General features: G+C 36.2%; 1 protein-coding gene across 10 annotated transcripts in view; it reads right to left on the bottom strand.

Annotated features, from left to right (window-relative positions):
* The window catches only part of Unc79 (unc-79 homolog, NALCN channel complex subunit), a 272072-nt gene that overhangs the window by 216976 nt on the left and 41893 nt on the right, over window positions 1-13203 (bottom strand). For all 10 annotated transcript variants that reach the window (XM_063241428.1, XM_063241425.1, XM_063241421.1 and 7 more), the window contains exon 2: window positions 8568-8688. Coding sequence is in view for 9 of the 10 variants with exons in the window: in XM_063241425.1 (XP_063097495.1) it covers window positions 8568-8688 (121 nt within the window). In the remaining variant the exon portion in view is untranslated. The remainder of the gene's footprint in view (window positions 1-8567; window positions 8689-13203) is intronic.

Raw genomic sequence — 13203 nt, 5'->3', positions numbered from 1 at the left:
CCTTGAATTTGTGGCCCTCCTGCCTCAGCCTCCAAAGGAGCTGGGGTTATAGACGTGGACCACCATACTTGGCTTAAAGTTTGATATAATCTAACAAACTGTAGCAAATCAACTTTGGAGGCTGTACTTTGATATTTTTCTCTTCCTGTATATGTGGGATTCCCAAATGATAGCAAAAACAGTTTTCTGCAAGCAGGGAGGGGAAAATGTCAGCACTGAAGCAGTAAATTTCTTTCACTGACTTTGGGTTTAACAAGTAGGTGAAGTTGAGTAAAATATGGTGGGAAATGAGTTATCTATGAAGCCAGTTTAAAATTACCATTCATGTCTCAATGTAAGGAAATGTTTTTATTTGTGGAAAAACTTAAGAAGGGCTCATGAATAAATGTTCGATGCATTGTGATTTTATGATGTTTTATGAAGTTTATTAAGAGAAAAAAAAAACTTATTTCCCCAATCAAACTGTGTAACTTGGGAATGATGAACCATTTTCCCCACCTAAAATTCTTTCCCAGAGGCTATACACCCAATCAAAAAGAACATTAAGAATGCCCTGCTCAGAAGAGTTCAACCAGAAGCCAACTTTTTGCATTTCCTATATTCCACTGAGATCCTCTCTTCAAACACTGGCTTACATGATTTTAACGTTACGGCAAGAAAAGAGGGCCTCAATGGGTGTGGGGAAAGACAAGAAGTTGCCCTGAGGTGTTTATAGCACAGAAAGTTGACATATCAAATAAATTTTCTATACAGATTAATTTTGACACTTGAGTTGCCTCCTTGTACTAAGCAAACTTTTCTGATTATACTATGCTTTAAAGCTACTTCAAGGACTTGAAGATACATATTCATAAGCAATTAGAAATTACATTAAGATTATTGGGCTGAAGGAAACTAAGTTCAAAATGGATCAAAGATCTAAATATTGAAACAGAAACATTAAAGGTGATGGAAGATAGAATAGATAAAACTCTTGAACACACTGGTGTAGGCAGACTTTAATGAGTAAAGCCCCAATAGCACAGAAACTGTCACAAAGAATCAAGAACTGGAAGCTCATCATTTTAAAAAGCTTTTGCAGTCCAAGAGAAACCACCAACAGAGTGAAGAGACAACCCACAATGTGGGAAAAAAATGTTTGCCAGCTGTTCCTCACAAGGATAACTACTGAGAACATATAAAGAACTAAAAAAAAAAAAAAAAAAAAAAAAAAGTCAGACCTCCTCAATTTAAAGATTCAACCAAAAATGGCATCTGAGATGAACGCATACTTCTCAAATGAAGAAATACCAACAGTAAATAAATATTTGCAAAAATGTTCAGCATCACTGGTCACTTGAGAGATGCAAATTAAAACAACATTGAGTTTCGATCTCACCCTCGGAAACAACGACTATTATCAAGAAATCAACCAATAACAAATGCTGGAGGGGTTATGGGAGAAAAGGAGCCCTTCTCCACTGCTGGTAGGAGTGTAGACCAGTGCAATCACTATGGAAATCAGTGTGGAGATTCCCAAAAAAACTAGGAATGGAGATTCCATTTGACCTAGCTATTCCCCATTTGATATCTTCCCAGAAGAATTAAAAACATCATACCACGGTGATATATGTGCATCTATGATTTAGGAGAACAGTTTGTGATAGTTAGATCTAGGAAACAACCTAAATGCCCATCAACTGAAGAACGGATAAAAAGGATGTGGTCATTTTGTACAATGGGGTACTACTCAACCATAAGGATAAACTGGAGACTTTTATAGGTAAATAGATGTAACTTGTGACCATACTCATAAATGAAATAAACTACATGCACATGTGTAGACATCATATTGCCCTAGTGTGAGAAGCTGAAACAGTAAATAAGATCCAAAATGTACAATAGATATTGTAAAATGGGAAGAAGCTTCAAAAGGAAGAAAAACTGGAATGGGGGAATCGAGAATAGAAGGAAGGGAAAAGTAAAACAATTTATTTATATATGTGTATACATATGTATATGTACAAAAGATAGTTAAAATAGTTACACCACTAATTTCTTTTAGTTCATTGACAAGAAAGGTTTGTGCTAATATTGGACAATTAAATGCCAATATCGTGTACTCTGAGTAATTCATTTAAATATAACAATCCGCATGTAGTAACCATTGTTACCCTCTTATCTTGTTTTGAAATATTGTTGGTTTTTTTTCACTTTAAAATAAAAAAATTATTGGGATAAATTAGAAACTTTTTAAAAACATATTTAGCATTTTCTAAAAAGTTAGCAGCAAGCAGTTTTCCCCAAATGTAATGTTTTTATGTTCATTTGTTTGTTTGTTTGTTTTTAATATGTTTGCATCTTGAATAGCACCAGAAGAGAAATCTGGAGTTAGAAATTTCATAAGAACGTCTGTAATAGGAAGACGATTGGGAACCTTTAAATGCTGTCTGATAAAAGACAAGGTTCTTACAGGTGTTTGATGTTTAGACTATGACCACAGAATGTTTCTAATATAAAATGAACAAGACTCCTCCATAGTTGAGGGGTGATACACCACAGGATCATTGCAGTTGCTTCTGATACTGAAAGCAAATAACAAAACTCTGAAGCTGCATGTAAACCTTGTCCATTCCCAAACTTAGGTCCCTGATTTTTAAAATGAGTATAATTCAGAACTCAGATGTCATTTTACCCAGGACTCCAGGTTACTTCTAGGTTCTGAAAATGCCCTAGAAGGATTCCTGAAATGTGGCTGAAAGTCAATTCATTCAGCAAGCACTTAAAATCTGCTATTGAAAAAATGACCACTTTAGGCACACTGAACACCACACAGGGCCCCCTTCCAGGACCAGAGTTTAAGAAACTTCCATGGACTCTAATATGAGTCTAATTATGAGCTGAGTAGACATATGTGGACTCTTCAACTGATTTGATTATCAATTATGATAAAATATAATCTTCCCCCTCCTGTGGGTCAAATTAATTAAGTTAAACATCTAGGCTAATCTCTGCTTTTCAAAATCAGAAACAGGGAAATGGCTAAATACAATTGAATAGTAGTACTATGGAGAAGCCATAAAGCATAATTATTGAGCTATGAGTTAGAACACCAAAGTACAGTCTGGCTCTAAAACATTAGATAAATAATTTTAAGCAAAATCGGTACAAAATTCTACTGAAATCCGTGAGAGCTGCTTGCATTCATGATCTAAAATGTAAATCTGAACTGGGACCACTTCTTATTAAAAAGTTTCTGCATGTCAAAAGAAATCTCCAGCATAGTGAAAAGAAAACCCACAAACTGGGAAAAGATTTTAGTGAACTCTCTCTCAGACAAGGGCCTCTTGTCTAAAACATACAAAGAATTAAAGAAACTCAGACCTCCAAAATTCAAAGATCCAATCCAAAAATGGGCATCTGAGATGAATACGCAATTCTCAGATGAAGAAATGCAAATGGCAAATAAATACATGAAAAAATGCTCATCATCATTGGTCATTAGAGAAATGCAAATTAAAACCACACTGAGATACCATCTCACTCCTGAAAGAATGGCCAGGATCAAGAAAACCAACAACAAATGCTGGAGAGGCTGTGGGGAAAAAGGAACTCTCCTGCACTGCTGGTGGGAGTGTAGACTGGTACAGCCTTTGTGGAGATCTGTCTGGAGATTTCTCAAAAAGTTGGGACTGGAAATCCCATTTATTCCAGCTATTCCACTTCTAGGCATATTCCCAGAAGAACTGAAAGCATCATACCACAGTGATATATGTGCACCTATGTTTATAGCAGCACAATTTGTAATTGCCAGATCTTGGAAACAACCCAAGTGTCCATCAACTGAGGAATGGATAAAAAAGTTGTGGTATTTCTATACAATGGAGTATTATTCAGCTATAAAGAAGGATCACATTGAGATATTTATCAATAAATGGGCGCAGCTTGAGACCATACTCATAAGTGAAATAAATCAATCTCGCATGTGTGAATACCGAATAGTTTCCCTAATGTAAGTAATGATTCAAATATATAAAAATATGTGGTAATCATGATTCCCCATTAGGTGGCTTTGAAGCCTTATAAAGTTTTCACTCATTAATTAGAAAGGCTTTATTCTGGGCTTCTTGATATGGAAATATTTGAAGCTAGAGTATATGAAGTTTTATCCAAATATTTCAAGGAAAAAGACAGACACTATGGTAACTACTATTAAGTCGGGTTATATGGTGGTGAAGTACTAGGTTGCTGAAACAGTCATGCTTTGACCTCTATTGTTATATTGTTATGTCCTGTTTTATCTCAATCTCCCCCTTATTCTTTTAAAAAAAATTATTTAGTCATTTCTTATGTTGGTCTTAATTAAAGAAAAAATTTAAAAAATTAGGATATATAAATAGTAACTCTTTTTGATTTCCTATTAACTTGTTTTGAAGTCCTGTAATACTCCCACGATCTTGTTTTGACTGATTAGACTCTGTTCCATTCTATATGATAGTATCAAGTTTGAAGACATAGGCAACTACTTTGAAGGCAATAAGATTCACTAAGATACCCATTCTGGTTTGACTATTGTCTTCTTTGGAAGTCCTGTAATGTTTACAATGCCTAAGTTTTATTGGTCTTGTTCTCTACTGTTTTGTCCAACTTTATAATATCTAATGAGATAGACAATTCTTTTTAAGGAAACAAGAGACAACGTTGATAACCATTGTTGATAACCTTGTACTCTGTTCTACACCATGTGCTATGTCTATCCTTGGTTTTGACTGACAGCTTTGTTTTGCCATATTTGACTGTATTCTCTCCCCCCCCCCAAAAAAAGTAATAAGCACTAAGGAGTAATAAAATCCAAAATGTGTAAATTTTGTTGTAAAAAAGAGAGGGGAAAAAAAAAAGAGCTCTAACGGATATAACAGCAAGTGTGTTTAGGGGTGTTAAATAGCTGACTATATCAATGTTTTTGGATCATTGAACACAGCTGTTTGCAGTCTCCCTGTTTGAATGTCCACCTTGTATTCTTTTTTTTTTTTTTCTTTCACCTTGTATTCTTTGATACTGTGATTTGAGCAACTATTTTCAAGATGATAATATGTAATCTACTAACAGGTGATTTCTTACTGTTATTTTTTTTTTTGTAGTTCTGTATTACGTGTACCCTTACACCGCTTTGTTTTGTTTTGTGTTTTTCTCTTTTTCCTCTTAAATAAAAAAAAATGTAAATCTGACTCAGATACAGCTTTTGAAATTTTGTAAAATGTGGAATATTTTAACAAGAAAATAACTTTAAGTTCATGGAAACTATCCAAATACAAAGGTTACTTTGTGAGAATTCATCTCTAATTCTTCTTGTTTCTTTCTAAGAAAATGATTTCTAAAACAGAAAGTGCTTCTGAATATATAAAAATTACATAAAATACAAAGGGAACCATCTCATTTGTAGTAGAAAATCAGTCAGTCAGTAGAAAGTCACTCATCTTGGACATCAAATACTTAAACCATTTTGTTTGTCCTGAACTTTCCAGTAGCACAAATTAAATGAAGAAATAAAATATAAATGTAGTTACCAACAGTGATAACTGTTATGAAAGTGATCATAATTTGTCTCAATAAATAGGGCAATATTTTGAAATTGTGCATTTCCAGTTTTAATTTTAAAAAACTGGGATAGGCAAAAAGAGAAAGAAAACATATCAGGTTTGGTTCAGGAATCAAACTTGTAAATACTACAAAGTCCAACCCATGATATGTTGTTACATTCCTCAGTCTTCTTTCTTACTGCCTCTTTATATCTTAGTGTGTACATGCACCCAGTCACACTGTAGTCTATGGGCTACTCTGATCTACTATCTACAACTAATTGCTGAGTGGCAAGTAGAACTAAAATATCTAGGAATGGAACTGCTGTCCATTTCACCTCAGGTGTGGCTCGATTTAACTTCTGCAAAGATGGCAAAATCTTTATACTAAGTACTCCTCTCTTTTAATCCCACAATGAGCCAAAACTATTCTACTCTGTGAAGATGAGAAGAAAACTGAGGACAAGAAGAAAGCAGACAGCAAGGAGGAGAAGGGAAAGTAAAAATGATTTAAAAGGTGATGTATATTATACACACACACATCTGGGATATATTATCTATCAATTCCCCAAGATGAATATAATTATTATGTATCACAAATACAAAAATAAAAAATGTAAAAACTACTCTGGGATCTCATAATGAATTCTGCCGTTCTCAAAAGCCAAACCAAGCTTTTATTAAAAGAAGTGTCCTGCGAAATGATTAATATAATGGTTTAGATTTACAGTGTCCTCAATGTGTTCAGAATTGGGACCTGGTCAGAGGAGTTAGGTCATCAGGGGGCATCCTGACTGGGAAAATCTATCTATCTATCTATCTATCTATCTATCTATCTATCTATCTATCTCTCTGTTCACTCTCTTTCTCTCTCTCTATTCTCTCTTTCCTCTCTCTGTTCTCTTTCTCTCTGTTCTCTTTCTCTCTCTCTGTTCTCTCTTTCTCTCTCTCTGTTCTCTGTCTCTTTCTCTCTCTCTCTGTTTTCTCTCCTCTCTCTCTTTCTGTTCTCTCTCTCTCTCCCTTCCTCCTTCCCTCCCTCATGGCTGAGCCGCTATCCTCTGCTGAGCCCTCTCACCATTCCATTTTCAGCTTAGAGCCAGCCAACCATTAGGTGAAACTATAAGCCAAATAAACCTCTAATCCTTTAAATTGTTGGACAGTTTGTCCCAGAAACAGGGAAATGGCTAAATACAATTGAATAGTAGTACTATGGAGAAGCCATAAAGCATAATTATTGAGCTATGAATTAGAACACCAAAGTACAGTCTGGCTCTAAAACATTAGATAAATAATTTTAAGCAATGTATTTAACCACTCTACATCTTAGTTTACTTATTTATAAAACAGGTAAAATACACTTATCTTGCCATGAGGTCTTAAATGCCATGATACATTTAAAGTGCTCAGAACAGTCCTTGACGCATACTACTATTATAATGTAATTGATTCCGCCACTGTTACCACTACTAGTTGTTACTGATGTTGCCACCCTTTGAGAACAGACGGCTTAATTGTATAAAATCTTCTCCAACAAGCCACTTGAACAAATTACTTTAACACCAGTTTCACCACTAAAATTCTATCACCTTTGATCATACTCTATCCGTAAGAAAATGGAATTTTCATATCTTGCAAACATGACTTCAGTATCCTAAATTTCTTAACTTTCTGGCACAATTACAAAGACCTAAGTAGCAAGCTCTAAATGCCAATTAGGTTCTCACAGGTTTTTTGCAAATGGAATTCACAAATGCTTCCTACTGAAAAGCGTCTCTGACCTCAAGAATTTTCAAAATTTGTAATAAAGGATAATGTTTCCCAGTGAGAACATTGACCTCAAAGACAAAAGGAGAATTCAAAAGTATAGAATCAGATGTTTTGATGCATACATTTCTCAGAGTATTACTGTGAAATTATTGCATGTTGAAAAAAATTTTTCTGCAACAGTGTCACAAACTTACTATGTAAGCTTAATATCTATGTGTCTGCCAAATAGAATCTCTTTCAATCTAGAATGAAAACACTGAGAATTCTAAAGATGTAGAAGATCTTCCAAAGAATAAAGAGAACAAAGTGATGGGGCTGCACAGACTGGTACTGACGTGATCTCATGAAGTTTCTTTCTACTAAATTTTCAGCCTGTCTACCCACAGGAAGGTCTTTGACCACAATAAACTCCAGTGTCACTGCAGTCATTCTGAACTTGTGCTTTTCAAATGTTCAACCCACAAAATGTCCACTGCTGTACAGTTAAAGGAATAGTAACAAGTGAATTTTTGTGCTTCTGAAATCAGATTTGAAAAGAGATGAGGGTGATGGAAAAGATCAAGCCTTGGAACTTAATGGAAAGCAAAGTGCTCTTCTGACTCTTTAACATTATCTCCCAAAATAAGCCTTACTGGAAAGGTTCATCCTGCTCATTTGTCGTAATGAGAAATGTGAAAGAAGACAAGAGGCCCCTCAAACCTCTACCTTGCAACAAAAGTAGATAGTATAAAAGGCTCTTATACTTTTGTTTCCCTATCTTCCACAGAATTTCGGTATCAATTGCAAAACATGTTGAACACATGAAGTGTTACGCAGATTTAAAATAACTGCTATTGCCATATACTACACTTAGGAAAAAGGACATACTTGTAAACCTAAAATCCCACATAATTATGATTTTCTTTTAGATCAAAAGTATGTCCTATTCTTAATTTTAAGCAACACAGGTTCTTCATTTAATACAACACTGTATTAGTGCCAGAGAACCTTATCTTTTATAGATCTCTTAAAAGGACATAGAACTGAGGGAGGCAGGCAACAGTCAAGCAATCCACTTTTCCAAGTAGGCCTGGGGTCTAATCTGCTATATACACCCAGAGGACTGGAGTCCAGACTCTTCTGGCAGAGCATTAGAAAATTTAATGCCCTTTCAAACTTACACTTCAATAAAAATTTAGGCCCCAATAAATTCAGCAGTACTATCTAATAATTCTCTCAAAGTATAGGATTTTTAAGGCTTACCTTAATAAGGTCTGAGAAAAGTATTTCAAGGTGTTTGCAATATCAGTTCCTGATGGTACAGGATAAATGTTGTGAAGAACCCGGTTATGATATTCCTGTAAGTACCGGATCTTGGAAGCAACTAAATAAAAGCAAGAAAAAATAAAAAAGAAGAAGAAGAAGAATCATCTTGTAATGTGTATGAGGCATAATTATTACTTTTATTAATTACATACAGAAATTTAATCAGTATTTTAAGGAACACAGATAAATTTTTATTGGAATTCCATGATAGAAATAACTACCAAAAACTTGTACTTTCTTTTAAATGTATTCATCACACAAAATTATTTTTAGTTGGTTTACTATCCTATTCACAAGTTATCCATTACTTTTTAATCACTAAGGAAAGCAATATTCCATTCCTTTTCTAATTACTCCAATTAGCTCATTATTAGTAAAATTATAATAGATATAAACCCCTATCACTAGGATTAAATTTAACATTGCCTAAATAAAATTGAAGGAAAAAATTTGAAGTTCTTTCTAAAATACTCTAAAAATCCTTTTAAAATAATAGGGAGTTCACTATATAAATGGCATGAATTGAAATCAGATTTTTAAAAAATTAATAAATGATCATGAAAGTATGTTTAGTTAATGCTTGAACTATATGAATATGCCAAAAATAGATCAATTTGCTGAGTATTAAGAGTGCAATGATTGTGCAGTAATAAAGATACAAAATAACAAATGTCACATTTTCTTCCAAGAAATTTTATAAATTGAGACTTCCTAATAACTTTCTGAGTTTGGCTGCCCAGATATCAAGATTCAGGAGGGTCTAAACTGGTTTACATACCCTCCTAGACCTACCTGGAGTCACCAGCATTGTCCATATTCCTGACCTGACCTTTGACCTGGCTGCAGTGAATGGCCCAGTTCTAGTCATTCCTCTTTGCAAATCCCAAGGAGCCATGATGATCAACGTCTCTCTGGTCTCCTCTTCCACAGAGTTCTCAACACTGTCCATTTGTCCTTTCAATCTTTAAGGCTATCAAGGGAGCCTTTTAGATGGTATGGCTCACTGTCAGCAGTTAACAGAAGACAGATCAAGTCCTGGAGAAGCAAGGCCTTGCTGTTCCCAATAGCCCACAGAAATAAGTTCTTGGATGCATCCTAACTGAAATGCCAGCTTAATCAACTTAAAGTCAAAATGCTCTTGATAGATGTGGGATGTGGTATCACCAAAAGATAAAGTATCATAACTGGGAAAACCTTCGAGACTTTCCTATAATCATTTCACGGTAAAGATGGGGGAAATGATGCACACGGGTAGGCAATGGCAGAGCTAGACTAGCACTTAGGATTCCTGACTCTCAATCCAGTGCTTTCCACTATGATTCTTGAATACAATTCTGAACTGAAGTCAACATGCACATAGTAAATGTTCATTGCAAGACATCACAGGAATTTTCAGCAGTTATTAGGTTATTCATTATTCTAAAGCCTGCATATACTACTTGTCAATTTGCTCTCCTTCTTTCTATTTCCTGAACTATTTCTATATGGTTAGCATTTTCTCAGAAAAAAATGTCCAGATTGCAGATCTTGAGTTTGCTGTATAGCAAGCAAGTCAGCTCTGGAGAAAGCAACAAGTTTATATTCATTGACTCAACCTCATAAGTGTTTCATTGTAAATAACCTTTTTCCTGTGATAAGGCATATGTAGGTGATACTTGAAAATATAGCAATTAAATAATCTACATAAATCCATTTTCTCAGTATTTTTCATTTGCTGTACATCAGTTTTGTTAAAAAGTACATTACAAAGAACTCCCACATTAACACAAAGCTCCAAATTCCAAATATCTGAGAGTTTTGCCAAGCCAGCATTGGCTCTCCACACACCCACTATGACAATAATGTTTTGTTACTGTGACTTAAGTGGTAATATCCAGAAGGTTTCCAAGAGTGTTTCAGAAATACCACTAATCATTCCATCATTTAAACAAGGAGTTGGTGATAGTGCAGGATTTGGACAATAAGCGCCAATGAAAAGAAAAATCAGAGATTCCACAATGATATGGTTTGCTCAAAATTCAAGAGCTAAAACTGTCACTACACAATGATTGCAAATATTCAAAGATGTCTGTAAAAAAGAATGGATGTTCTTTTTATATTTGCTTTTGTGAAAATAGTAGCTCCTTTCAGTGGATCTCCAAACACGCATGGGAAAGCAGAGACCAGAATCATTTTCTTCTTTAAGATCTTCTAACAGTTTTCAAATTCACATGGTATTGTCTGTTTACTTACCTGTTCATTGACACAATGTTGTCAAGTTTTTCAAGGCAGAAACTATATATTACTCATCTCTCTGTCCCAGCTCTAACATTCTGTCAGGCACATAGTAGGTACTTGATATATTCATAGGACTAAATGAACATATGAATTAATATTTTTATAATCGTATTTACCATTTGGTTTTATATATGTACACAATACACACATATATGTACATATTTATAACAGATTTTGGATTCTTTACCTGTCACGCCAGATACCTAGTAGGTGCTTGATAAGTTACTAATGTATGGTTCAGAGGGGAATAAAGAGGACAGAGAAAAGGGAGGAAAATGCAGAGTTATCATGAAAGAAAATTTATAGAAAATGTAGAAAGAAATATTCAAGCTAATTTGTGTATTGGTGAATGCAACAAAATCTCAGGAGTCCTAGATTTGACTTTCATATTTTCAACTATTAAGAACAGTCAGACAGGTCCGTGGCAAACAGTAACTGTAATTTTGCTAAGGATGTGAATAAAACTCATTTGCATTTCAACATCGCATACAAGAAATAGTCATCTTACTGGTTAATAAGCCCACATGGGCACCTAGCAGCCTCATCAAAACACCAGCAGTTCTAATTCTTTACTTCACCCACCTGACAACTGTTATACAGATTCAGATTGCTGGGCAGAATGGATACATATAAATGACCTTCAACTTTATCTGACCCTCACTAGTTTTTCTTGCAGTCTCATCTTTTATCTTCAATTACAGTTACATGCTCTTCAAAGATGACCCCATTGCTGCCCTTTTCCTTTTATGTACTTTAAAAAGACATTTGTTATAGAGTGAACTGTGTTCCCCTAAAACTCATATTGTTGTAACTGTGATCTCATAATGTGATTGTATTTGGAAATAAAGCCTTTAGAGAGGTGACTAAGTTAAAATGAAACCATTATGGTAGTGTTCCCTAAATTCAATCTGCCTGGTGTCCTTACAAGAAATGTTTAGGACATGACATGAGGAATGCAAGAGCGAAATTGGCGGCCTACTTCCGGGAGAACATGGCAGACAGATAGCAGATACTACGGAGGCTCTCTGAAAGGCTTGGTTCAGAAGTCAGGAATGGTGCGGACTAAAGAGACATAAGCCGGTGGAGATATGCTCTGCTGACTCAGAACAAACTGGGCTGAGAGAAACCAACTTGGAATGCAGTCCTGGCGTTAAAACAGGAACAGAAAAGCCTCGGTGTGGACCCCGCGCCATTGGAAGCCGCAATTTGGGTTTCCCGCCACACGGCGGCTGTCTGCCTCTACATCGGCTCAGCAAGGAGAGAGACGCGCGGAAGCTCTGAGAACGGGAGTCTGCAAACGGAGTCGAAAACAGGACGGGCAGGGAGGCGTACACTGACTTGTGGTGAGGTGAGTGAGAGAAACTGACACTCTACCACAGTTTGACTCCAGCAGAGGACTTTCTGGGCCGGGGCAGTCCTGCGGGAGCAGGGCGCGGTGGCGACTCCAGCCACACATCCCGCTCTTGGACGGGATTGGTGAAAAGTGCCTGGCCTGCGTGACGCTGCTGGCGGACCCCATAGGCTGGCCCAACCCAGATCCCAGAGCCTGACGGTGGCTGGGAGGGGCAGGCCCCGCATAGGCTGCCTGATCTGCAACTTCCTGTTATGCTGCAGTGGGTGGGAACACCTAACCAGAGCAATTCGATCAGGCTGTGGCTGACAGGGAGAGAAGCTGGGTCTCCTATGTAAGCTTGCATATACAAGGAACTGAGGATATGGGAAGAGGCAGCAACAAGAAGGGCTCCTCGGCCCCCAATTCTGAGAAACAAGCAATAGCGGACACCGCACCAATAGACATTAAGCGCCATATAGAGAGCCTCATAGACCAATTCAGGAATGAAGTTATCAACGACCTGAAGCTAGAAGTATGCAGAATAGTTAGAGAAATGCTAAGCACCACCCAGGAAAAAACAGATGATGGAATGGAAGAACAGAAAAAGAGGGGAGAATTGTTTGATGGAGAAAACAGAGAAAGCATAGAATACGTGAAACAGGTTCAAAGGGACTACCAAGAAACTAAGAAGTCTATCCAAGACTGGCATGACAGCTTGAAAGAAACTAAGGACAGACTATCTGAACTGGAGGGCAGACTTGTAATATGGGAGAATGAAATGAAAAACTTCTTAAAAATAACAAAGAAACAAACAGCAATAATACAAACACAAGAAGATGATAAGAGGATCCATAACTTAAGGATTAAGAACATAAAAGAAGAAGTAGGGACACAAACAAGTGAACTACAAAAGCTACTCACAGAAATAATCCAGGAGAATTTTCCTAATTTAGCAAAAGGTAA

Source organism: Cavia porcellus, unplaced genomic scaffold (genome assembly GCF_034190915.1).
Source record: "Cavia porcellus strain 051 isolate PalLab524CR breed Dunkin Hartley unplaced genomic scaffold, mCavPor4.1 scaffold_31, whole genome shotgun sequence".
Lineage (NCBI taxonomy): Eukaryota > Metazoa > Chordata > Mammalia > Rodentia > Caviidae > Cavia > Cavia porcellus.
This window is presented reverse-complemented; position numbering and strand designations above follow the sequence as displayed.